The sequence below is a fragment of the Salminus brasiliensis genome, chromosome 23, assembly GCF_030463535.1.
Source record: "Salminus brasiliensis chromosome 23, fSalBra1.hap2, whole genome shotgun sequence".
NCBI lineage: Eukaryota > Metazoa > Chordata > Actinopteri > Characiformes > Bryconidae > Salminus > Salminus brasiliensis.
The window spans coordinates 29,442,970-29,470,090 of record NC_132900.1 but is presented as its reverse complement, the minus strand read 5'-3'; the positions used below and the strand labels follow the sequence as shown (position 1 = coordinate 29,470,090).

Genomic DNA, 27,121 nt, shown 5'->3' with positions numbered 1-27,121 from the left:
ACAAATAATCAAACACAAAACCTGCATTAATAACATGAGTGCTACGAGCCCTCCTGTCAGCCACCCAGACACGACTGTGGAGCGCACGAGCGGCGCGGACGGAGTGTTAAAAGCCCCGGGAGCGATTTAAATATGAGAGTCGTGGAGGAGAGGAGGAGGAAGGGGGGGTGTTGATGTGTCTGAGCGCGAGAGAAGGAAGGAGGAGGATCCAGCGTCGCGCGAATGTTTAACTGGAGGCGCGCGGCGTGTCCGCTGCTTCTGGGAGGCAGAGCAGCAGCAGCAGCAGTAGTCAGTCAGTCAGTAGCTGCAGGAGCTCGCGCGCTGCAGACGGAGCTGCGCCCGGAGAGCACACGCGAGTCTGGATGCGACCGCGGAACGCGCGGGACGACACGTTGCTGTTTCAGGACGAGTGTGTGTGTGTGTGTGTGTGTGTGTGGATGCCCGGGGAGATATTTCAGAAGTCCGGACGCAACCGGAGGAACTGGGGGAAGCCGCGAGCGCTGAACGGTGATGCAGAGTGTGAACGGAAACGGAGCTCCGTTCACCGAAACTGACCGCTCCGGTTGCTCGAGTCCGACTGGATTTTAATCTCCGCGGGTTCTTCTCCACTTCTGACTCCCGGATTGAAGCGTTTTCCGCCGTTTCGTCTTCTTCTGGTTCCCGCATGTTTGATTAGTGTGTACTGATGGCTGCGTGTCCGCCCCCCAAAGCCCCCTGCTGGGGTTTGTTCGTGCTGTTAGTGATGCACGCACCCGCCAGGATCACACCTTTGATTACAGGTAAGGGAGATTTAATGAGAGAGAGAGAGAGAGAGAGAGACACTACTACACTACAGATAACGTCCTGCCAATGGTTCTGTACCATTTTGCTATGGTACACTAATTAAAAGGGGTTCTTTAACTTGCACCAACAGTGGAACCCGTTTTGGTACTCTGGGTTCTGTAAGTTTTAGTTATATATGATGACATGCATTAGAACCATGACAACCCGTAACCACTTCAATGCGCACATGGTTCTTTACCTGGTTAAAAGGTTCTACACGGAGAACATTTAAAAAAAAAAAAAAAAGGTCCTATAAAAGAACCACATACACTCGGAACCATTTAAATACCCAAAGGGTTCTTTGCCTTCTTGAAAGGGTTCTAAAGTGATGAGAACATCTCAAATCGGTTCTAATAAAAACTATATACACTCTCAATAAGTGGTTCTTTGGGCTTTTTAAGGCAATGGTTACACGTTAGAACCATGACAGCTCAAAGAACCACGTGAATACACAGGCTGAAGGTTTCAGAAGGTAGAACATTTGCTAAACGGTTCTATAAAAATTACGCACAAGAAAACGTCTTGCATATGGTTCTGTACAGGAACCAAATCCACGCTAAAAGTGGTTCTTCAGTTCTGGGTTGTTGGGTTGTTTTTTTTAAGAAAGCCAATGCACAGCTGAATATTTGGGTTCTAACTGGAAATCATTTTAAGTGTTCTAAAAAAACAACAACATTGTTTTTAATTTATTAAAACTATACAAAATTTTATTTATTTTAATCTATTTTAATACAACTTTTTAAAATTATTGCCAAAATGGTACAACTATATACACACCACTGAACTGTAGCTATATATACACAGTTCTTGGAGTTCTTCAGGTTCTATATAGAACCACTGCCTTTATTAAAGAACCACCTTTTTGACCACTGGTAGTCCATTAGTAAGTGAAGTGCCTATAGTGAGAGTGTGTGTGTGTGTGTGTGTGTGTGTGTGTGTGTGTGTGTGTATACATGCGAATAGCACTAGCTGTGTTTATGGTTTAAGCCTTATTAGCAATGCATCGTTTGGTAACGTCAGCTTAGCTTAACCAGTGAAGTCCAGATATAGGCGTACTGTTAACACTGCTAAATTAATATCGTGCCCCAAAAATATAATAAAAATACTGTGACTGACAGACTTCACTTACCTGTTAGCTAGCTATCTACATTAGCCTCGCAGCTCCACGGTAAATCTGTGAAAGCTTCAGTCAGTGAATTTAGCTAGCTAGCCACCTTGGCTGAGTGACAACATGAGGTGAGAGGAAAGCTAAGGCCATTTCTTTCATTTGCTGAGAAGCTCAAAGCCCATTTAATCCCACGTTTGTACCGGTTTCATCATAAACCCATGAACTCACCTTTCCAGTCAGATTTCCTCTCTTTATTTCCCTCAGTGTTTTTCTCGCTAGCTACGACTCTGAGACCGGATCACTGAAGCACAGCTGTGTGATTAGCACCAAACCCAGGTGAACCGAATGTAACCGAACTGAGCTGAACTAGGCTGAACCGGACTGATCTGAACTGAATTAGTCTGAATCGACTAAACTGACTAAATAAAACGTACTGATTTGAGGTATCAATTTTAATTTTACCTTTCCGAGATCAACCAGAGGAAAACTAACGCTGGCGTGAACAAATGCAGGTTCCTTTTACATTTCGTTTCCATTAAAATGTTTAGTTTTCATTAAAAAATATAAAGTTGCAACTTTAAAACGGACTAAAACTAAAAGCCAGGAGGTTAATGTTGAGGTTTTAGACCCGTCCGCGTCTAGAAACGGCTAAATATTAGGTTGTAGAGAGCAGTTTTCTGTACTGTTTAACGCTGAGGAGATGATCCGCCATTATTTTGTCCGTTATGTCCGTTACAATTCAAATTGTGACGCGCGTGGCGATTATAGCTATTTGCGCTCGAGACGAGAGCGAGTATGCGCGGGAAGCGTGTAAATACATAGAGCAGGTGGATAAACATGTAAACTAGCCCTTGGAGGTTTAAATAAATGATAAGATTTGGACAAAAACTCGCTCTATTGTCTGTTTTCTGAAGTAAAGTTGGGTTATTTTTGTTGGATGCATCTTTTCGGTGGATTTTCCTATTCCATCGTTTCACTAAAGCCCACTTTTACTGAAGAATTTGAGGTTTTAGGCTACTCTACTCTGTGTTTTCGCAGGTACTGAGGCGAGCTGTGATAATGAAGGAGAGGTACTGCACATCCCCAACATCACCGATAACCCCTGTATATCCTGCGTGTGTCTGGTGAGAACCTACTGCTTTATCTACTTTTTCTACTTTTCAATCACGAGCAGGTTTTTTTAGGCTCTTCAGGAGGTCGAGAACCTGAGGAGCATTTTGGAGCATTAGCAAACCTGTGAGGACTAGGCTCCCATCTGCTTTCCTCTTCTTCTTCTCACTGTCATTTCATCTCTCCTCAATCCCTGCCTCTGTCCTTCCCTCCCCCTCTCCTGAGATGTGATAGACTCCCCTGATAGCAGTCTAAGTTCTACCCCTGGCCTTATCTAATCTGCCCCAGCCTCCTGCCGCGGGTCACAGCCCTCCTGTTATCGGCCCCTGTCCGGCCCGAGAGACGGCGTGGCGCAGAGCACGAGGCCCCGTTAAACTATCTGCTAATGGCCAGTGGGTCACTAAGCAGCACCAAGGCAAGCCCCACCTCCCACTTGGAGTCGACTGTCGACTGCATGTACCCAACAGGTCCAGACACCCGTTCTAATTAATGGAGCTGCGTTCACTAGAGTGATGGAGCTCCATCCAATGAGTTGGAGTGGCAGAACTAATCATCCAACATTGATTAGTACCTGACCTCACTTATACTCTTATAGCTGAATGCAATCAGATCCTCACAGCAGGGTCCAACATCTGACCTTCTGAGAAGAGTCAGTGGAGTCTCCATTAGTACCACTGATTTAGGAAGAAATGTAGAATGAGTAGGAGTTTACAAAACATTTGGATGTAACTTGCTGATCTTCTGGATCTCCAGAAAAGAAACTTCATTGGAAAAGAAGAAAGAAGGTCTCCATGCTAATGAATGTGCTTGTAAAGTGATTTTGCTCCTAGTAATTATGGACCATTACTGTTGATACGTCTCTGTGGACTGAGCTGATGAGGGCACGGGCCTCAGAGTCACTGCTTATGTGTGTAGGTCATGACCTGCATGTTTTTAGAGAAAGGTTAAGGGTCAGAAGGCAAGGGCAGGGGCATTACTTACGGGGGCCACGAGTACAGAAATGCTCTTAAGAGTTCTCAGACTTTCCATCACACCACGAGAGAAGAGCAACAAACACTTGTTGAACTTGTTTTGGCATGTCGGCTCATTGATTTTAAAACCGAGACAGGGAGTTATGTTATCTGGTATTGAGAGCATTTTTGGATAAGACAAATGGTGCAAGTAGTGGTGCAACATAGGGGTGGGCGATATGGTAAAAATATTATAGCGCAATTTTAAAGACAATTTTACAATATTTTGACATGCATCAGTAGCAACAGATTCTTAAAACTTTTATTCAAATACACTCCCATACTGAGTAAAGTAATTAATTGTCAAAATTTCACTTCAGTTAATTAAACAGCACTAATACCATATGCTCGCTTAAAATATCATCATATTGCCTACCCCTATTACAGGAAAACATTTCCAGGTAGATGAGCCTCCTTTACTGTGGCTGATCTGATTATTATATATCGATTTTGGGATGTGTTATGCCATGGTATCCTTCTTAAAAAGACCATAAACCAATAAAGACCAACAATACAAAGCATGTAACCCAATATTACCAGTATTACGTAACTGCAGAAACTTCCCAATAACAACCCAACTGGCCAACCCAACACCAATAGACATTGATTTGGTTGAATAGGGTAGTAGGTTGTGGCTTCGGGTGACCATAAATTCAGAACGTCTACCGTCAACGTCAATTTGACATAAAAAAAAAAAAACTGACGACAGCTGACCATAATTATATAACTGAATTGACATTGAATGCTGACTTCTAGTCATGAGATCAAAACCCAACGTCTGGTCAAAATTATAATCTTAACGCCCTCTCAGCATGACATTCTAATGTCATTAGATGTTGATATGTTATGGCTTAAGCAAAATCCAATCCAGTGTCTTCCAAACACCTCATTCCAAAAACCTCACATTGACTTATTTAATTGGTGTTTAGTTGTGAGGTATGGTGCCCAAAACCCAAACCAAACACATGGTTAACGTAATGATCTACTCTAACATCTACTCAAACCGACCTGCTAGCATCATTAGATGTTGACATTTTGTTGGTTTTAAGTCAGGGTGTTAAACAGCCAAAAAATATTTTCTAAATGTTGAAGCTTCTGACCTTCCTTTCCAACCGAAATGCAATATTTTTCCAACCTTGTAGGTTGATGTCAAGCCAGTGTTGAATTTTGACGTCAAACTGATTTTCATTTTCAAGGAAAATCCCATTGTCCATTGTCTTTCTGACATCGAACTGACGTCTGGTGCCTGCTGAGAAGAAGCTGATTGGATTTCAATTCATTATGCTATTATCTTTTTAAAATAATTTCCTTTTTCAATAATTTACAGACCTCATACAGTATGCTGCATTGTTGCCATGTTACTGACCCTTACTGTGTGACCGGATCAGTTGCCAAATCTAAACTGTACCATTTACTCTTCCTAGAAAAGGGACAGAATAGATAGATAGGTGTATTTCTGTGGCTTAATAGAAGCATTAAAGAGCACTGAGAAAGCCTCATCTGTCAGACTAGAGTTTTCATCCAGAGAGCTTTCAGGGGCTCCAAGTTAATCTCCTATGACCTTTGACTTCCTTCAGAACGGTCCCCACGCTCCACATCACTTAGCACTAATGACTGAGTGGGGAAAAAACACAGGTGGGCAAATACAGGCTAATGCCCAACACTTAAAGCTACAACCAGGGATTTCAGAACAACAGCATGACATTGTCTGACATAACGCTAAAGGTTGTGAGTAGTGAAATGTTTGTAGACACCTGTTCGTCCATGGTTTCTTCTGAAATCGAGGGTATTAATAGTAAGCTTGCTCTATCTTCGCTGCAGCAACATCCTAGACTCCTCTGGGAAGGCTTTACACTAGATGTTGGAACATTGCTGTAAAAACTGGATTACGTTCAGCAACAAGAGCATCAGTGAGGTTAGGTACTGATGTTGGATAGTTAGTTCTGCCACCCCAATTCAATCCAGAGAATGCTTCTCCACGCTCCAATGTTGGGAAGCTTTATAGCTGCCTCTAGCTGATGTTCGTCTTTAGGCATGAAGACCTTAGGCTTATGTGTTGCTGCTCCAGAGCATTGCACTCTATTGGCACAAACTACGTAAGTGTAATTGAATGACCGTGTCAGTAATGGCTGCATGTGAATGCACTAATTAACATATAGCATATCATGAAGTATTCTCAGACATTTAGAGTAAATCTGAAGCAATATGTCACAGTCAGGGACTTCACACCAAATAAATAGCAGTAGACTCTAGAGAACGAGTGTTTGCGTGTACGTTACAGTTGCCATCTCGGCTTCCCGCACTCAAGGGGGAGTAAATCTTGTCCCTTTCATCAGATTCCTCAGAGCGTTAGTGAGGTCAGGATGTTGGATGAACTAATCCCAAAAATACTGGATAGAGCACCCATCATCATTCCAGAGAACACATGTCGTTTCCACTGCTCCACAGCTCAGTGCTGGGGGGCTTTACGTCCCTGTAGCCCACGCCTGGCATGCCAACAGGTTCATTGGTGCCAAAAGGTTCATGTTTATTTGCTCCAGAGAATAGTCCTATTCTATTGGCAATACTTCTCTACAGGAACCAGACAAGCTGTGTATGCGTGTTCATTTGCACATCTATGTCAGCAATGGGTTCAACTTGAAGTAGCTGAATGCATTTATTAGAAGGGGTGTCCACAAACATTTGGACATGTTGTGTATTTTACGAATACGCACAAAAGAAGTTGGTTTACAAAACAGACTGTGCTCTTTGATGCCTTATACAGTGCGTTTACTTGGATCTTTATGAGTGATTTAATGGTAACAATGGGAAAGGGAAGTACTTTTATTGTGTGTGTGTGTGTGTGTGTGTGTGTGTGTGTGTGTGTGTGTGTGTATCTGTCTATCTGAGGAGGCCACAGCCTTTCACACAAACTGAAGAAGGTCAAGGGGGGAACTACAATAAGTACAATGTACAAGCTGTCGAGTCAAACAGTGTGTCTTTGACACGATTACCCTGTATTAGTGTGTGATTTGAGCCTGCCTGGGTTTTTGGTGGGGGGGGGAGCAGTGTTGGCGTCAAAGAGGCCGGGTGACGATGGGTCTCTAAGGGACTCTCAAGTTTTCCGCCTTCGTCTTCTGCTGTCATCTCTCCAAGGCGACGTGATGGCTTAATGAATTCCTTGTATTGACTTACGGTAGAGTCTAACTTTATGAAAGGAAATCAATGGAGGGTGGGTTGTTGCCGGCTGTGATGTAAGCTGATAGTTCCCCTCCGCTCTGCCTGAGCCTGTAATCCACTGCCTGAGACATTTATCGGCCTATGCCGAACGTTCCTCTGACCTTGGAGTGGTTCATCGCAAAAACGAACTCTATTCAGATCAGCTGACATACGAACAGGCCAGACTCTGGGCCAGACTTTCGAGTCTGCTCTCTCACTCAGTCCCTGTCTTTGTCTCTCTTTCTCTTGCTACCCCTCCCTTGCTCTGTACTGCCCTCGTTATATCGCTAACCCCCTCTTAATTGCCCTCTCACTGTTTCTACACTCCACACTCATGTCTTTCTCTCTTGCCGTTCCTTTCTTCTCTTTGACATGACGACACTGACCAGGCTGATGTGGTTGACAGCCATTTGAAGTCTCACTCCTTTATTATTTCTGAAAAATACACTGCCTCATTACTTCAGCTCTCCAGGGTAGTCTTCCTCTTTGAAGTGGTGTTATTTAATCGCCGCACATGTCGACCCAGTACTGGTCAAGCCCTAAATTATGTTCCCCAGATATATGGAACATTGATGGATTATGACTCTCAGTGAGATCCCAAATAGGTCTTATGATAAGAGAATTAAAAAAGGTACAAAATCATCATAATGTAAAATCCGTCTCTCTCTCGCTTTCCTCTGCAGGATGGAAAAGCAGACTGCAAGCAGGAGAAGTGTCCCCTAGTGGCAGAAGACTGCGCCCTGGTGGTTAAACAGACTGGAGCATGCTGTGAACGATGCAAAGGTGACTACATTAATGATAACACACTGTCAGTAACTCTTATTAAAGTGATAAACCCTCAGCAGTAAGCAGCCAGTACTGTAAATGTCATCTGCCGACATGTAGAGCATGTTGTGGCAGTTGTGTTGGTTTTTTTTTTCATTGTTAGGCATGAGTTATAAATATATTTAAATATACACTATATGACAAAAGTATTAGGACTTCTCATTTATTGTTTCTTCTGAGTTTAAGGGAATTAAAAAAGAGTTTATCCTGCTTTTGTTGGAGTGACTGTCTCTGCTGTCCAGGGAAGAAGTTGAGCTTTCTACTAGATTTTGCTTTTTTTCTGCTGTGAGGATTTAGGTGCATTCAGCGACAAGAGTGTTAGTGAGGTCAGAACGTTGGATGAGTATCACCCCACCTCATTCCCCAACTCCCAAAAGCTCCTCATGCCAACAGCATTGGATGGAGCAATAAGTGCTTAAAGTAGCTCAATGCGTTCATTAGAAGGGCTGTCCACAAACATTTGGAAATATAGTCTGATAGTCTATTTAAATAGATTTTAACTTTTTAACATAATATGAGTCTTTTATCAGTATTGTATGATGAGTGAACCAGTAGAAATGCTTAAAATCCAAAATTACGTAGGTTTTTTTCTTTATTTGTGGTCGAAGGTTCAGATAGGAAGGCCCTGCCTCCTCCCAGCACTAGCTGATGTAACTTGTGCAGCTGAACTGGCAGTTAGTGTTAATGGTTATTCGTGTGACTTAGAGGAAGCGCATGCTAGCCTTCACACCTATGGCAATAACAGGATTGTATATATATATATATATATATGAACATCAATATATTTTATATTGTATTCCGCCTTCACCCAAGTCACCCAAGGCTGTATGTTATAGTGGGTTTACTCCGCTTCACAGTGTACATAACTGCATCCTTTAACACTGTGAAATCACTGTAATGCATGGCCTCCAGTGACTTATTGCTTTATTAATATCAGATCACGGCAGCACTCAAAACCAAGAGACTCACTTTTCTGTGATTTCAAGCTCCGTGATCTGTAGTGTGGACATAAAGGTCTTTTGTGTGAGAAAAAGGGCAGATGAATGTGTGTGTGTGCTAAAATATTCCCACTCTCCACATCTCCAGCAGCTGCTCTAGCTGGTTGAGAATTGGAGTCTTGGGTCCAGCTTGGGTTTATGGGGCACAGAAATAAAATCCTCTTTCTTTACGAGGTCTGTGCTGCTTCAGCGCTGGTTTGGCCTGCATGCACTCATCAAGACAGAGAGAGAGGGGGAGAAAACCCCAGTTTAGCCGGGGTCACTTCGGACTAGACTCATAGCTTCACAGCAGGAGCACGGGCCTTTGTTTGTGATCTGTTTCTCTCTCTGTCTGCCTGTCTCTCTCTCTCTCTCTGTCTCTCTTTTTATTTTACGAGTCAGGGTTTATTAAAGATGCCTGGCTTTTTTTGTTGTTTTATGTCAGCTCACTTTTTGTTAGTTTTGAATGGAAAATCCCAGGCCGTCATCTTTTGTGTTGTTCCTGCGTTCCCTCCAAAGTTCGCGGCTCCACGCTGGTTCCTTTCATTTGGGGCCATATTGCATTTGTTTTAATATGGACGTGTACAATTAGGACGGAAGGGTCGCTGGGACAGAGGGCAGGCACTGCCTTGTGTCCTGTGGTTCACCTCGTCCAAAAGGCTTACGGTAAACCGCAGACTTTAACGTGGGGTAAAGTTTCCATCCACACAGTAGTGACTTAATGTGTTGTCTATTCAAACTATGCAGTATGAATTCAGGGAGATCAATGGTGTGCTTTTCATAATCTGAATTAATCTCTCACTCTCTCTCTCTTACCCTCTCTCACTCTTTCTCTCGCTTCAGGTTGTCAACTGGAAGGGAAGGCCTATAACAGCTCATATTCCTGGACTACTCCCACGAAGCCATGCATCACGCGACGATGTCAGGTGAGATAATCAGTCTTTCCGAGAGTTTCCCTCTTATTTTTTGCTCTATTACAGCAAACTCCGAGCCCTTATGTATTGGGGCCCATATCTGTCAAACGTCTCAGAGCTTTGGCAGAGAGAATCTGTTTCTAGATCTGTATTTATTATGACGAATAAGAGTCTGAATGTGCTAAAGAGAAAGTGGATAAATATTCTTGAAATATTACCTATTCACTAAATATTTATTGGGATTTTATTGAAACAATCTGATCCTACGTCAACACTCTTCCCGCTTTGATGTGTATGAGCCCGGAGCGCATGGAAAAATGTTATGACTGTGCATATATTTATGCAAAGTTTAGTCTCACATATTTGAGGATATACTTCTTCTGAGGTAATTCTAGGGGTACAGTGACACCAAATACCCCTTCCCATATACTAACGGGGTCGACTTGTGCTCATTTTAAAGCACTTATTGTGATCATAGCAAAATATTACAAAATACATTTAGCTCAGGACACTATTCAGCCTGTTTCTCCGTGATCTTCCATGAGGGAATAACACTTTACAGCCATCGCTGAGCAGCACAACAGAGTTCAATCTTCGTATATAACCCATCCGTGGCAGTGAACACACTCGCATTAGTAAATTGGGGCAGTGAGCACACACAAAGCAATAACCTCAGCACCTGGGGAACAATTGGGAGTTAGGCGTCTTGCTCAAAGGCACCTCAGCCATGGATGCTGAAGGAGGAGAAAGCACTGTATGGAGTCACTGAGTTAGGAGTCTTGTCCAGGGACTTTTATTGGTGTAGCATGGTGGTTCCCAGACCACTTATCCAGCCTTTAGGTCACAGCTGATGGAGATCTCTAGATAGTGATTTCTTTAACTGGGATGTATGCAGTCATATTTACAGCATTTGGCTTCTCTTATCCAGAGCAAGGACTCTCATTGGGGTGGTGTAATGGGATATTCCAGTCGTGGAATCGGACACTAGTCTGCCACAGAAAAGGCATTGCTGTTACCCTCTACACTTTACCAGCCTTACATATGTGTATATTGAGTATTTTACAATATTTGCAAACTGTTTCATTCTGTTTTAAAGCAGCATTATGTGAGAATTGGTATTTTCTGCTCTTGGGCTCCCCCTGCAGTCGAGAAGTGTAATTCACAATTTAAGCCACCACTAAAGAACATGCTCTACCCATGCATTTCTGGACAAGCTGAGAGATACAGAACCGTCCCTGAATGTAAAATAAGCATGTGGGCTGAGCTGGTAGAGCAGTATTACAGGATTTTACTCAAATAGGATTCACCAGTCCTGCCTACTTCACCAAAGTTCTACAGTGCAGTTAGCGGGAGTAGCCCGAGTAGCACCAATAGCGATGCCATTCTCCCCTTCACAGTCAGTAGAGCTTCACAGTGTTTTGAAGCTGCTATTGAAAAGTAAAAAAGCTACATAATGTTGCTTTAAATCCATTTTATTAAACACAATTGTAGGACCTGAATGCAGCTTGACCTGGAAATACCTCTTCAGCATCCCACTCAATGACCTTCTCTTAGTTAAGTGGAGAGGGAGTGACTGTGGACAGATTTACAGCTTATTGCCTTACAGAGGGTAAACAGGTGAACTTGGCAGTTCCATCTCCACATCTGGGTCCCAGTTTCCCAAATGTACACATACACACACTCACACACAGAGCTCTGTCTTATTGCTTGCATCAGAGCAACAGGAAAGTACTGGCCATTGGGGAGAACACAGGTGTGTGGGCAGAATTCCGAGTAGATTTCGAAAGCTTCAGGAGTCCAAACCAAAGGAGGAGGTGACTTTAGGCCAAGATGAATATGCTCAGCTGTGGGATGAGTGTCAATAAGTAGTGGGCAAAGAGCCTTGCTTACGCAGTCTGTGTGCAGTTTTACATGCAGTAGAGCAGGCAGGTCTGATAGGATGGCTATTGTTGTAGCTAGGGATGCACCGATCCATCTTTTTCTGTTCCAATACAGATACCAATACATAAACTTTGCGTATCGATTGATACACAATACCATTGTTGAATTAATAAACCATATACCTGACCATCTGGGAGAGACTTAAGGCATCAGGATTGACGTAATCATGACTTACTAACTTACTAAAACTTAATATAACACATGAACACAGATATAAATGAACCCAATTTCAGTTTATTGGTCACTAAAATGAATAAATGTGCTGGACCTCGGTCACAGTGCTGTCTGGGCTCAGGACTTTTATTCTGAAATCCGAAGTCTGTGAGACTAAAGAGGAGCTAGCAGCTCCTCCCTTCTCGGTTCTCCTTACATGGAACACAAGCTGGATTTCTCGCTGATAGTTAATGACAGTGTGCTGGCACTGTGCTGGGAGAGTCTTGCAGTTTGCTTTGATGTGTGTATTATGTCTAATGGTTATTCTTTTTTAAGGGTTATGAAGCCTAATAGATCGGTCCTTTGGATCAGACTAATTATCGATACTGATTCTAGTTTCATATAGGTGCATCCCTAATTGTATCAATGCTGTTTTAATAGTAGTACACTAATACTGCCTTCATGTGCACTTGGTCTCAAGAGTGCACGGGTTGCACACACATCCAAGTTGCACTGTTGTCCCAGTTCCTATAAGCACCCTTTTAGCAGAATGACTTGGAATGAAATACTGTTTCATTAACTTCCCCTTTACTTAACTTTACGTTTACTCTAAGCGGCAGTGATATGCAAAATTGAGAAAAGGGGGAGTAAAGAGCCCGTTTAATCTGACTGCTTCTTCCCCAATCTCTACTCGAGGTCATGTGAGAGTCCTCATATTAGTTTACACACTGGTAGATCATGCAGATAATGAATTATTGTGGCAGTGAAGATGGTAATGATATGTTTTGTCTGAGACAGGAAGGTGTAATCACTGAGGCAGAAATGCAGTGCATGGTTCCCTGCAAAAATCCCAAGATCCACCCTAAGAAATGTTGCCCATCATGTCCAGGTGAGTGTGAGTGTGTGTGTGTGTGTGTATGAGAGAGAGAGTTTGTATGTTAGTTGTGTAACAATTCATAAAAAATCAACAATACCATGAATATGTTTAATAATGTTGTGTCTTATGTGCCATGTAGCCCCTTAAATGGATTTTCAGTCAGTAACTGATATGAATGATTCAGTAACAGTGTGGTAAAAGTATGTTGTATAGTAAGTATCAACCCACAAATATGCTCTTTGGTTAAGGGGTTACTATCGCACATTTATGCAATAATACACTAGAGGTAGTGCTAAAACGTGGCTATATGCACAAGGCCAAAGCTTAGCCATTGTGTATCATTATATGCAATATGATATTGGCTATGCTGTTGTAATTATAAAGCTTAACTTTTTATATATAACTATTTTTTTAATGTTGCATTATTAATTAATGCCTACATTTATATCCAGAAGAAGGCTAATCATATAGAGAAGCCATGGTTTGTCCATACCACCCAGTCACACCACTTACCTCCCAGTCACAGGGTCATTTTGTTAATGAAAAGGACATGATTATTATTGTTAGTGTTGTTGTTTTGTTACTAATCAAACAAATATAACTTTTATTAGAAAATTTTAAGTAAATTAGTATACATTGGCACTTATTGATTGCCTCTCAGCCAATCTAATTGCAAGGAATTACCTGAGGTATCCATTTTTATTAATAGCAATAAATTGAAAGAAAAAAACCTCCCTATAACTGAGCACAAAATAAGCTAATATCAAAGATTAAAATCAGCTCAAGGTTCTTGACTCTTGTCAAGAAGTGTTTCTTTAGTGTTAAGGAATTTAGTTCAGTTCATTTTCTGTCTTCTGATTCTCTGTGTCTTCCATATTGTCAGGCTGTATCTTTGAGGGGCGTCTGTATAAGGAGAGAGAGGAGTTCCACCCAGAGGGGAAGCCCTGCATCAAATGCATCTGCACTGTGAGTCTCTCCACTGATCATATCTGACACTTTTATTTTACAGACATGTGAAATAGCCTAGACTATACGGTTGCAAGAAAACGCAAGTGAACCATTTGAAATGACCTGGATTTTGAATTTTTAGTTGATTAATGTGTTAATGCTCTTTGGTGCAAGGCATCCATGCCATTAGGCTTGACATGCCATGAGGCTTTCTTCACCATGCTTCACAGTTGGGATGAGGTTTAGAAGTTACTTACTTTACCCACAGTAAACATCCACAGTGCAAGCTAGAAAAAGTAAGTGAACTTCTAAACCAGCGATAATGAGCCCAGAATCGGTCATGGTTGCAGACTTTTTCGGGTATTCGGGACAAGTGTGAAAAACCCCTTAATGGCCCTTAATCATTTCTAACCTGGAGCTTATTGAGAGAAGCAGAAGATTTCTGTATAAAGTAGCAATTTTAAACTTGTCTTACAACATTTTATGTTTATTTAGATAATAAAGAGAATAACTCTTCCGCTTCCAGGCTTCAGTCTATTATGAGCACACATATGATGCAGTGGCCCTCTGCTGTGCCCGTTGTAGAAAAAGGATCTTGGCTTGATCTCAGTCTTGCGTCTTTCGGAATGAGTTTCTCTTCTTGCGGTGGCTGGCTGAGCTGTGCAACTCTGCAGCTAATGGGTTTGTCTTTGAGTCTCTGGGGAGCCACTGGGCTTGTCTCACCACCTTTTAACAATAAATAAACTTCACAGATAAACACATTAGGGCCTTTACTGCACTTCCCAGTCAATTAGAGAACTAGTGGTTAAAAAGAGCGTGTGTGTGTGTGTATGTGTGTGTTGGGCCGGTATCGCTGGACTGTAGAAGGCTGTCTAAACAGAGGGCTTATTTTGGATTTTGGTTCCTGCTCTCTGGAGACTTCGGTTTATATTTGCCATGGCTTTGTTTGGTCATTTTAATGAAGGCAGTGTTATAACCCTATACATGGGTTCATATGAGTCATCCGGCCCACCTCCAGCTCCAACATTCCTTCACAGATCACATCCACTATCTCATACACTGGTATGGCGAAGGGCATACTTAACATTACACGTTAATAACCACATATTTTTGGGGGGTGCCCTAATGTGCCCTGTGTGCAATAATAATCTAACCAGTATGTATATATTGTCGCTGTCATGCAAAACCTTTATATCATTATATCAAAATTCCATTATGGATGGACCAATAGAAATGCTTCAAAATGACTTACAGTGTATATATAGATTTTACTATATATACTATTACTATTATGTCCAAATGTTTGTGGACATTTTACGTGAACCTACTTCCAGGTGTGGGCTAGAGGGGTATCAAGTTCCCCAGCATTTAGCTGTGGAGCAGTGGAGGAACTGTGTTCTCTGGAATGATTGATGGTGCTCCCTCCAAGACATTCACTTTTGGGATAAGGTGGGGTGGTGATCTTCCAACATCCTGACCTCACTAACGCTCTTGTCCCTGAATGCAATTAAATCCTCATAGTAGTGCTCCTTCAAAATCTAGTAAAAAGCCTTCCTTGGACAGTAGAGACAGTTACTCCAGCAAAGCAGGATCAACTCTTTTTAATACCCTTGATTTCAGAAGGAACAATGAATTAGCAGATGTCCCAATACTTTTGTCTACATAGCGTATATGTATATATATATAAGCAGTGAGAGAGTGTTAACTGTAGAAGCTCCAGATCTCATCAGAACAAATGCAGGTGAATATAAATCCAGTAAAAAGGATAAACAAGAGCTTCTCATTCAGATGACAGTAGTGAGATCTTGTCGGTGAGCTAGTCTGAAGAACAGAGCTCGGTTCCTCCAGGTTTCTCCTGGATGCTCCCCAGTCCAGCCAGCACAGTGTGGAGGATGTGTTCAACTCCATCATCATCATCATCAGCAGCAGCAGCAGCAGCTCACCTGATTTACCATCATTAAGCCATCAAACCAGGTGTTGATCTGAGGAGAACTCTAAATAATACTAGACTGACGTTCTAATGATGAACACAGTGATGGAGAACCTCCACCACTTTCTGTGTTCATTCTAATATTAGTGTTTTACTGAGGAGATAGACACTTACTCTCCAGATAAGCAGCTTTTCATTCTAATTTGCACAGGAGACTAAATCTTTTGCACAGTACTGTCTGCTTTAGGCTAAAGGCTACATGAGAAATTGGCTACATGAGTGTTCCTGTCACTTCTCTCCCTGATGAATGGTGCCCTCTGTGCCTTCATGACTGCTGTTATCATTAGTTACAAGCATGCCTGTGACCGGTAAATCACCAGAGTGGCCTGGATCCCACACTAAAACGAGCATGCTAACTTTCCCGAACATGGACAGACCTCATTCATCCTTGTTTGTCTGTGTGTGGGTTTGTTTTTGTTAGGGTGGCCGAACGATGTGCCATAGGGAAGTGTGTCCTGTTCTTTCCTGCCCATCTCACCTGAGCCACACTCCAGCTGGCCAGTGCTGTCCTAGATGTCAGGGTAAGTTTGCTATGCTTCTACCAGGGATGGGCTTTTAATACCATATTCATGCAAATGCATATTTAAACAGATCAGTCAAAGAATCAATAGAATTTCCATCTAGAATATTGTACAGCAACAAGTTTTTATAAGGATTTTTAAAAAAGGATTTTAAGATAAATATTAAGAAATAAGAATGTTCTTAAATGCAGTTCTCCAAAATATCTTAAGACTCTGAAGTCTAAAGAAAGTCTTTTTCAGAAAATGTTGATTTCTTATTTAGATCAGTTGTAACATTGACGTTTATGCTGTACTTCGCAGCTCTGCAAATAAATAACTATATATAAATAATAAAAAAAAAATTCCCAAAATTGAGTTAAATTTTGCGTTTGAGAGCGAAATGTAGGAAAAACAGAATCAAACTAAGTGTTCAAATAGTTTCAGTAAACAAGAGCTAGAAGTGAATTGTCCTTATGTAGACACTAGCAGTACTTTTTTAAGAACTCGATTTTTAATCCTATTAAATTGGGCATTCATTTTACTAATTTAAATATTTAAACACATAATTTTAGAGGCCAACCTTCTGAACTTTTAGTGTAAGATTAAGAAAATGTTTAAGAATATCCGTTGTTTTTAGAATAAAAAAATAAGCATTAGCATAAATCAGAAAATTATAAAGACATTTAAAAAATAAATAAATAAATATTTATAAGTGTTTCTTTCTTAAAAAAGACCTCTGTAAATCCGGTCCCTGAATGTGCCAGTTATATCCACCGCACTGTGTGAAATATGAGAAATATTAAGTTTATTGTAAAATTCCACAAAATCTGATCTCTACAATAAACCCGTTGTATTTGTTTCTGCTCTGTCTAGGTCAGAGGAAGGTGTTTGATCTCTCTCTGGGTAGCTGCCTGTTCCACAGTGAGGTCTACGAGAACGGCACGTCCTTCAGCTTTGATAACTGTACGACGTGCACCTGCCTGAACTCCACAGTGGTGTGCAGGAAACGCTGCTCCCCAGCTGGAAGTTGCCAAGGAACCACCTGCTGTCCGGAGTGTCTCTCCTACCTGAAGACTGAGGATGTGAAGTACTGCAGAGTGAAGAACAAAATCTACAGGGTGAGACATAGATGCCTTACATTACATACATGGATGGATGGAGGTGTGGACAGTGGAATGGATGAATAGGTGAATGGATGATTGGATGTATTCATGGAAAGATGGGTGAAGGGCCTATGTGGAAGGCTGGATGAATTTATGGAAGATAGAATGCGTGAATATGTGAATGAATGGACTAGATGGAGGGAAAGGTAGGGGATTAGGTGGGGGAATGGTTGAATGTGGGTGGACGGAGAGATGATACATGTATCAAGCCCACCAAAACCAATGACCAGGGCTGAATGAATTAATGTTGGATTTTTATCTGTCACTGTAGGATGGCGACAGGTGGTCGTCTGTGAACTGCACACTGTGCACCTGTGTGAAGGGGAACATTGAGTGTCAGCCCAAGCAGTGTGTGCCAGTCACCAGCTGCCCCCCGGTGAGCAACCTAACACACTCTATACTCTCATACAGCACTACTTTCTGCTCAGTACTTCACATGTATGTCTAGTCCTTCAAAGCGAAGACTGTAATAACATTGGCGCTGTGCTTAACAGGCTTAATTTAGTACAAACTGTATTGCCGTTTACAATATTATACAAAATAGGGCTTATATAGGAATAAGCTTATAGAAATCAGAAATCACAGAAATCCCCTCCCCTGTCTCAGGTGATCCAGGTGCCCTCCAGTATCAAAGATGATCCCTGCAGCATTCACAAACTTTGATAATGACTTTTAATCCCCTCTTTGACCATATTCCATAGAAACCCGACACCGGGGCCCTTTGTCGCATCCCAACTCATTCTGAAATCACAATGTGGAAACATGATCACAATATGATACCCGTATCACGCAGCCCTGAAACACGACTCTTCACACTAGCATCTTTACCTCTTACCTCTAACCCCGAACCCAGCTGTTCAGTTCCTCTCACTTCAGCTTCAGCAGAATTATGGGCCGTGACTAACCAGCATTTGAAATATCCACCTGTGTGGCATTCACAGGCGGCCTCTCGGTGGTGATTTACTCTCTGCGCGGCTGTAGTTCATTTGAGCTAAAGGGAATTCTATGACTTGGCCTGACATATTTTCTCATGTGAATAGATAGGAATAAAAAAGATCTCACATTGATATCTCAGTATTCTCCACTTACTGCGGGACTAATAAAGGATTATCTTATCTTATCTTATCTTATTTGGAAAACAGCAATGTGATGTCATGCTGTATATTTTATTATTATTATTAGTAGTAGTAGTAGTAGAATTATAAGCTCAGTTGTGTTTTACACCAGTGTTGGGCCTTTGTGAATTATTAAAGGGCTTAAATCCTGTAGTTTTTAAATCAATTATTATGAATTTATTATTGTAATTATTATTTTATTTTAATGAAATATTATTTTTATTATTTTTTGTGCCAGTATCAGTCACAATTATTATTTTTTTCCATTAGCATTTGTCAGTCCCTCTTTATCACTTAGATTTAGCGCTGTTTTTGTTACTATGCCTTTAAGATCTATGTACACAAACTCTTTTCTGATTGGCTGCCCTGTATTGTGCCTTGGCTGCCCAAAAAGCAGTCCAAGTTGAAACACTTATAATATCAGTGTTTGGTGGCATGGGGCACGGCCAGGGATAAACGGCTGTTGGCTGAATAGGGGAATATATGTAAACACATTAGCTGTGAAGTCACAAAAGCAATGAAATCAACACAGGCTGTTTTGCAGCTTAGGTTTCAAGGGCTGGGGAGTAAATGGTACATTTTGAAACCTTACCAGTGTTAAAACGGTGACAAAATCGGTTGTTTTCAATGATATGGGCCCTTTAAGCTGTTTTAAATCATGTTTATTTTATATTGCATTGAGGCAATTCATGGTTTTTAATGTTTGAGCTCATCATGGCTTCCATAATATGGTACAATTCAAACCTTTCACCCCTAATACACAGTAACCTCCTACTACAGGTTAATTCAGCATACCACTGACTTCCCAGCATCCACCTGTTCCTAGTTTGGGAGGCTGCCAGACTTCAGGAAAAGCCTTTCCTCTGACTTTAGACTAGTTCACCTCCCGCTGACTGACAGGAGAAGAAACAGCACCCTATATTTAGACTTGAGAAGCCAGTCTCTCAAACCGCAGGCCTTTGTGTGATCTGAATGGAGTGGGGTTCTGGATGAGAGCATGGATTCTTATGTGTGTGTGTGGGTATGTGTTGGAGGGTGTGTGTGTGTGAGGGGGGGGGGCGGTTATTTTGGCCTGAGGGTGCAAGGTGGATGAGGGAGAAAGAGAGCTTTGATGTGTACTTCTGATGGCACTTAAAACAATCTACCCCCTTCCATTTCCGCCGACTCAGTGACACAATGTCTGTTTGTCTGTGTTTGGCTCTCAGGTTAACCCTATCGTACCTAGAGTCTCATAAACATTCAGAGATGTTGGCTTTGTCTCTTTTATCTCATTAAAGTCTGCTCCAGAGTAGTTGGTGGGCTGCATGTACATGATGGTGATGGTGAACTGGATCAGCATGTGGAAGTGGAGCTCTTTGTGTACTACTGTTACTGTCTGCTGTCAGTGTATGAAAGATGTTTATGCTGTAGATTAAAAGGCAGAAATAGACAAAGGGTAAAGCTCTGACTGCCTTTGTGTGTGTTTGTGTGTCTCACAGAATAAGATACTGAACCGGACTGGCTGCTGTCCCGTTTGCACTGAAAGTGAGTAAGTTTATCTTCACTTTGTTCATATTGAATATATATATATATATTCTGAAGGTTCAGCTAATAATTCAGTGAGATTGCATATTTTAATTACGCTTTAATTAAGTTTGTAATTCAGCACTGTCATGTAAACAGATACACCCGACACCATGTTTTACAGTGTTTAATGTTATAAATGGTTACATATAGTAAGTCACTACTTAAATTGACATATTTTGGACAATAAAACATGTGGCTCACACATATTGGCAAGTTTCCTTTGTAGTGGTAAGTTTTACTGTATTAAATCTTTAGTTATTAACAAAACGGTTTCTTGCTAGCTATCATCAGTCCCAGGTTTTATGATGAACGGACTAATAGAAATGACTTAAAACATTTGAAAAAACATTGAAAACAATTTGGAGCCACACGTTCAGCAGAATTTCTCAGCTTGAACAAGTGAGAAAAATTCATATCAGTCCACACCTTTACCACCACTGCCATAATAACGACAAGATCTGAGGGTAACAAAGGAAGTTGACATTTCACCACCATGGTGGCTTCCTCTCTTTTTACCCCCCACAGAACCAGGCGTGTGCACAGTGTTTGGCGACCCGCACTACAACACGTTCGACGGTCGTACCTTCAACTTCCAGGGCACATGCGAATACGTGCTGACCAAGGATTGTTCCGCGGCAGACGGCTTCACAGTGCTGGTAAAAAATGACGCAAGGCGCACGCGCTCCTTCTCCTGGACCAAGTCGGTGGAGCTGCGCATGGCAGGCCTCACCGTTAGCCTGCACCAACACCTGACCGTCCGGCAGAACGGCACGCGCATCGCCCTACCGTTCCACAGCACCGGCGTCCACATTGACCTGGACGGATACCTCCTCAAACTCACCACCATTGCAGGTGAGGACCAGCAGGAACTGGTGTGGAGTTGGGAGTTTTTTGAGTGAACTCAACTTAGTTTAGTCAACAATCCATACTTAGCTGAGCCTCAAAATCATTAGTAAATGATCTGCAACTAAAACTGTGTAAGATAAACAATCTGTGACTCCGCCCCCTTAATCTGTTTACTGTCTAATCCCATCTGCAGGCTAGAGCACCGGTATCACATTACATTACCAGAGTGGGAGTTTTTTTTCAATGGAGCACTGAGCCCATGCTGGGGATCTTACAATCTCCTCACACTTGATGAGCAGCAGTTAGACAGTTGGGCCGGTCTAGAGCTGTGAAATTACACTACATACAAACACAGTTCTGAGTAAATTTAGCTTCCTATTCTTTCTTGCACACAGAGATGTACACGACTTCATCAGCACCACTAACAGCCCTCCATGATCAGGAGTCTGAGAATAGGATGGCCACCCCACTCACCATGTAATAGGGGAGCTCTAACCTGCACATATAAAGGAATAAACAGATTGAGGGGGTGGAGCTATAGTCTAAATCTTACACAATTTTTAAATCAATTTTAGCTGCAGATTATTTACTGATGTTTTGAGGTTCAGCTCTTTTTTTGCACATTTTTAGTATATGGACTCATCTTCCCCCTCTGTCTTTGTGTCCAAGGCTTGGAGATTACATGGGATGGGGACAGTCTGGTGGAGGTAGTGGCTGCGCCCCACCTCAAGGGCCGGCTCTGCGGCCTCTGTGGTAACTACAACGGCCATAAGCGGGACGACACCATGGGCGGTGATGGCCAGTTCAAGTTTGACGTGGACGAGTTTGCCGATTCTTGGCGAGTGGATGGTAACGAAGTGTGTGAGCAGCCCCCCCGCAGGCCCGTGTCCTACCTTTGCCCCGCATCCGCCAAAGTGAAGCTCCGAGCCCACCGCTCCTGCCACAAGCTCAAATCCTGGGAGTTCCAAAAGTGCCACCCAGTGGTGGACTTCACCTCCTTTTATAGGTGAGTTTATTCGCTATTTTAGCAGATGTGTGTAAACGTACATGGTAACACAGTACATGACAATGCACACCATATATATATATATATATATATATATATATAAATCCAACTAACAGATCATTTTTGAACACTTGGCACACTTACATCCAGTGAGCACCAGAGGGCGCTCTTATTCCATCACTAACAAGAATTACAGCATATTCTCTTGTCCAAGGGTTTGTAGACACCACCTCATTCAACATTATTTTTAAAATCAAGGGTATGTCAAGGCTTTCTACCAGATGCTGTGAGGATTTGATTGAACATTCGAGCATTAGTAAAGTCAGGTACTGATGGTTTATTTCTTGAACCCGAATACCACTCCAGCTCATCCAAAAGGTTTTGAATGGAGCTCCATGGGGGACTTTACACCCCTATTGCTCACGCTCAGCATTGGCCATGGTGACTTTAGGCTGCTTCTCCTGAACGACCTATTCTGGACTGTGCTTTTCAGTGGAGATTATATGAGCTGTGTGTCAGCAATGTATTCACCTTAAAGTAGTATAGTACAGTATCCTGTATTGTCACACAGGAGCTTAGATTGTATGTATGAGCCTGTATAAGCCTGTATAGGTAAGTGAATTTAATATATGTAGTTTAACATGGACAGATTTAGCAAGGATCTCCATCAGTAACCGATAACCTCTGTGTACAGGTCGTGTGTTACGGACATGTGCGAGTGCCCAGTCCATAAGAACTGCTACTGTGAGTCCTTCATTGCTTACAGTCGGGCCTGTGAAAGGGAGGGAGCGCCTGTGCTTTGGAAACCAGAGCAGTCTTGCATGAGTAAGTGGCAACTGATCAGTTTTTTTCTTCTTTTCATGAAAAGTACTGTGCAAAACTTTTAGGCACCTAAGAAAACTGTTTTAGAGTATTTACTGTGACACAAATATAGCTTATAAAACACTTAATTACATTAGAATAAATACTAATAAACATAAAATACAGTAGAAAGTAAAAAGTATTTATTGTTTTGCTCATTGCCCCCCAAAGACCAAATAGATTTGTTCAGGTCTTCCGGCAGCACACCTGATTTACCTTCCTGAAGGATTTATTAGCCAAACCCAAAGATCTGGAAGATAAGACCTCTCTCAAGAACTGCGTAACACTGTGTAACCCGAGTCATATAAGTGTAAAAACTTATTTAAAAAAATATTACTCTACCAGTCCATATACTTCTGTCATTTCAGATGCCTGTTCTGAAATTCTCAGCTTGTCAACAAATGCATATGTACAGCTGTCCATGAGGGGGTGCTGAAAGTGTGATTTCTATTGTAATCACACTCTGTAGGAGGAGCCCAGGAGCTAAACATACCAATTTAATGAGAAATTTTGATTTTTTTTTGGATTTGGATTTATTAGTGTTTATTAATTTATCATAATAATACATAATAATCATTTAAAAGGCTTAAGAAAATATTTCCCAGGTGCCTTATTTGCACAGTACTGTATCTCGCAATACAGATGCCTTCTGCTGTGTGCATTATGTGTTCCATGTCGTTGCCTTGGCCTGATTTCTTCATGTGTCTTGTCGTCCAGCTACCCAGTGTAAACACGGCGCCGTCTACGACACGTGTGGTCCCGGTTGCACCAAAACCTGCGATAACTGGAACGAGATCGGCCCGTGCCTCAAACCCTGCGTGGCCGGCTGCCACTGTCCGGCTAACCTGGTCCTTTTCCAGGGCCGCTGCATCAAGCCTACTTCTTGCCCTGGCCGGTGACCCTCGTGACCCTGCTGAGGACGCTGCAGGCCAAAGAAAAGACTAATGCCACGGCAGCTCAGGAGAGGAAGTGCCCATGCATGCCTGAGACTGGAGGGTTCCATGCCTCAGGACAGGTGTGTTGTGATGTTACCCATCTTGCATCTGGTCAGGGTAGTGGGGTGGAAAAACTTTGGCCCTTGACCTCCACTTCAGTCCACACTGACAGCTGCAGGACCCTCAGCGCATTCCCAGGAATCCTCATATCAGAGGGACTGGAGTGACTCTAGTGTGAGCTCTAGCCTATGCACGTAGTCCCACTCGAGAAATCGGTGTGGACCGAGGCGTGCGCTCGGCACGATGGCGATACCGGGCCTCTGGACAACACAGAACCTCAAACTACAGGGAAAATGTCAACTGTACACTGACCTCTGATGATAAAGGGGTGCGTTTAAAACCAACAGGGAACATTTAGACCAACTTGGAATTTAAAAAGGAATCATAAAAATGCTAATTTTATTAACATCGACATAAAGGGAACTATTTATGTATGTGTTTGTTATTTAGATTGTGCTGTTTATTTTGTTTATGCTGTGCCCACAGAGGAGCACCGAGATGTGACCTGGCTCACTGTGTATTTGTTTGTGTGCGTTTGCACATTTTGAGTGTTTGAGAGTGTGTGGCTGTGTGTGTGTGTGTGTGTGTGTGTGTGTGTGGTGAATTTTCTATCACAACTTTCACTTGACTGGTAAGCAATTATTTATGAACAGCAACACCTAAATCCTCTCACAGAATCCAGCTGTTTTCTTTATGTGCTGCTGCTGCTGCTGTTTCTCTGTATTCAGGCCTGACCAGCACGCTGCAGGAGTAGCAAGAGCCAAGGACTCACATTCAGGTTCTGTCACAGCACAGAGGGGCAAAAAGGTTAGCGTTGGCCCCTATGGTGGCAAAAAAGAACAAATTGCCAAATCCTCGTATTGGCTTTACTTATTTAAGATGTGGCACAACTAACGCGGTACCTGATTATCTTGATGTTGTTGATGAGATGTTAATGGTATAAACAATAAAACAATTATTCACTTTAAATGACTGCTGGGAAACACCCACCTGTGGCAGGTACCTACCTAAAGAGGCTAAACTGAGCCTTTACAGTTTGATTTTCTACAGAAACGTCCGGTCATGTTAAACAGCAGACCCACCGTTATTATTGGCTGCTCTCTTGCCCTGTCAGCACACTTAAAAAAAGAACACTAAGGGGTTGATGATGAGCTTAGTGAGGCGGGGCATGCTTCCTAAGTCACCACAGCAATCACTGGAGTGCCAGCATTTGAAGGGTCGCCGCCCACTGATATGTAAGGATGGGGCGGAGTTACAGAAGCAGCTGAACTTAATTGTCAACCACTTGGGGGCGCACCAACCAGGGTTTGTATGGCAACATGCCTTAAGAAAAAGGCTGCCTTCATAGATGTGCTTATTTGTACCTTTTTTGTACCAGAAAATGTTAAAAGTTATGATTAATTGTTCATAAAAAATCTTATGAATTTTCATTTTTGTTAGCTTTTTCTTAATTAAGTAAAAAACTAATCTAAATAAATACTATTTTCTGAATCTCAGGCTATAAGAGGTCAGAAGGTCAGCCTCTGAAATGTTTGATTTAAAGAGCTGAATTACAGAATTAATGTGTAATTTAAGAACAAAAAAATACCAGCTTTTCAACATCACACACGGAGAATTTCTTCCTGTTGACTGTTTCCTCCACCATCACGTCTATCTCTTCTTCACTAAAATCTTTGAATTAAACTTTTATTCTGGTTTTCTTCTGCTTAAGCACAGATTTTCCTGAATAATTAAACATTTAAAAAAGTGTTTATGGTAAAGAAAATGTTACAAACATCTACATAACAAGACTATTAGGAAAATAATTAGGACTTTCATAAGAGAATATTTGAGAACCTTTTCATTATTTTCTAGAATCATATTTAAAAACATCCTCATGAATATTTCAGTGTTTAAAAATTGATTGGTCCATCTCATACTGATATTTTAGCACTTTTACTGTTTCAAACATGGCTTATGTATGTGCCAGTTGGCTGCTGACAGCTAGCAGCCTGACCAAGATTTGAACCAGCAACCCTCCAATCAGAGAGACAGTGTATTAGCCCACTGGACCACTCAGGACCCCCACAAAACACTTCCTTCTAGAATCACATTTAAAAGCATCATCATTAATCTTTGAGTGTTTATCTTAAAATTTTTGACAAATGCTTTAGGGGGACCCTGAGTGGTCCAGTGGACCAAGGCACTATCACCATGACCAGAGGGTTGCTGGTTCAAGTCCAGGCTAGGCTGCTAGCTGATGGTACCCTCAAACTTTTCAACACTTGGCAAGGGTACAGTATGGTTGGGTAACTGTCTGTCTAAATTAAGGAAACTGTTTTTAAAAAATAAAAAAAACTAAATTATATAAAACCAATTATCCAATTAAACTACTGATAGCCAGCAACCTGACCAGGACTTGAACCAGCTACCCCCTGACCATAGTGTCAGAGTCTTAGCCCACTGAACCACTTAGGATCCCTACAAAGCACTTGCTTTTTTTTAACACTTATGAAGTTTTTAGGATAAACACTCAAATGTTCATAAGGATCCTTCTTTTAAACTTGGTTCTAGAAGTGGGTGATTTGTGTGGGCCCTGGGTGGTCCAGTGGGTTAAGGCACTGTTATCATGAGCAGAGGGTTGCTGGTTTGAATCCTGGTCAGGCTGCTAGCTGTTAGTAGGCAAGGTTTGGAGAGAGTGTAATTATTTATATATTCACACATTTGTGTTTGTTTTTTTAGTTTTTAAAACAGTTTCCTTAATTTAGACAGTTACCCAACCTGTACATGCTTCCCCCATGCTGCCTGTCAGGTGTTGAAAAGTTTGGAGGCTCTATCAGAGCCTTGGCTGCTGATGGTTAGCAGCCTGTCCAGGACTTGAACCAGCAACCCTCTGATCATGGTGATGGTGCCTTAGTCCACTGGACCACTCAGGGTCCCCCTAAAGCATTTGTTAAGAATTTTTAGATAAACACTCAAACATTCATGAGGATTAAATGTGATTCTAGAAAGAGGGGTTTTGTGGGGGCTCTGAGTGGTCCAGTGGGCTAATACACTGTCTCTCTGATCAGAGGGTTGCTGGTTCAAACCTTTGTCAGGCTGCTAGCTATCAGCAGCCAACTGGCACATACATAAGCCAGGTTGGAAACAGTAAACGTGCTAAAATATTAGCATGAGATGGATAATATTGATGGAAAATCCATTTTTAAGATAAACA

The 27,121-nt window shown here is 41.9% G+C and overlaps 1 protein-coding gene across 1 annotated transcript; it reads left to right on the top strand.

The window, feature by feature from the left end:
* The first annotated feature begins 276 nt into the window (after positions 1 to 276).
* bmper (BMP binding endothelial regulator) lies at positions 277 to 25,320 on the top strand. Its single transcript, XM_072668462.1, has 14 exons — positions 277 to 779; positions 2,969 to 3,054; positions 7,932 to 8,031; positions 9,894 to 9,976; positions 12,857 to 12,947; positions 13,819 to 13,901; positions 16,295 to 16,394; positions 17,247 to 17,491; positions 17,808 to 17,912; positions 20,130 to 20,175; positions 20,743 to 21,069; positions 21,733 to 22,069; positions 22,764 to 22,894; positions 23,648 to 25,320. The coding sequence occupies exons 1-14, from the start codon at positions 686 to 688 to the stop codon at positions 23,827 to 23,829; spliced, it is 2,010 nt and encodes a 669-aa protein (XP_072524563.1). The 5' UTR covers positions 277 to 685; the 3' UTR covers positions 23,830 to 25,320.
* Positions 25,321 to 27,121: the final 1,801 nt, after the last annotated feature.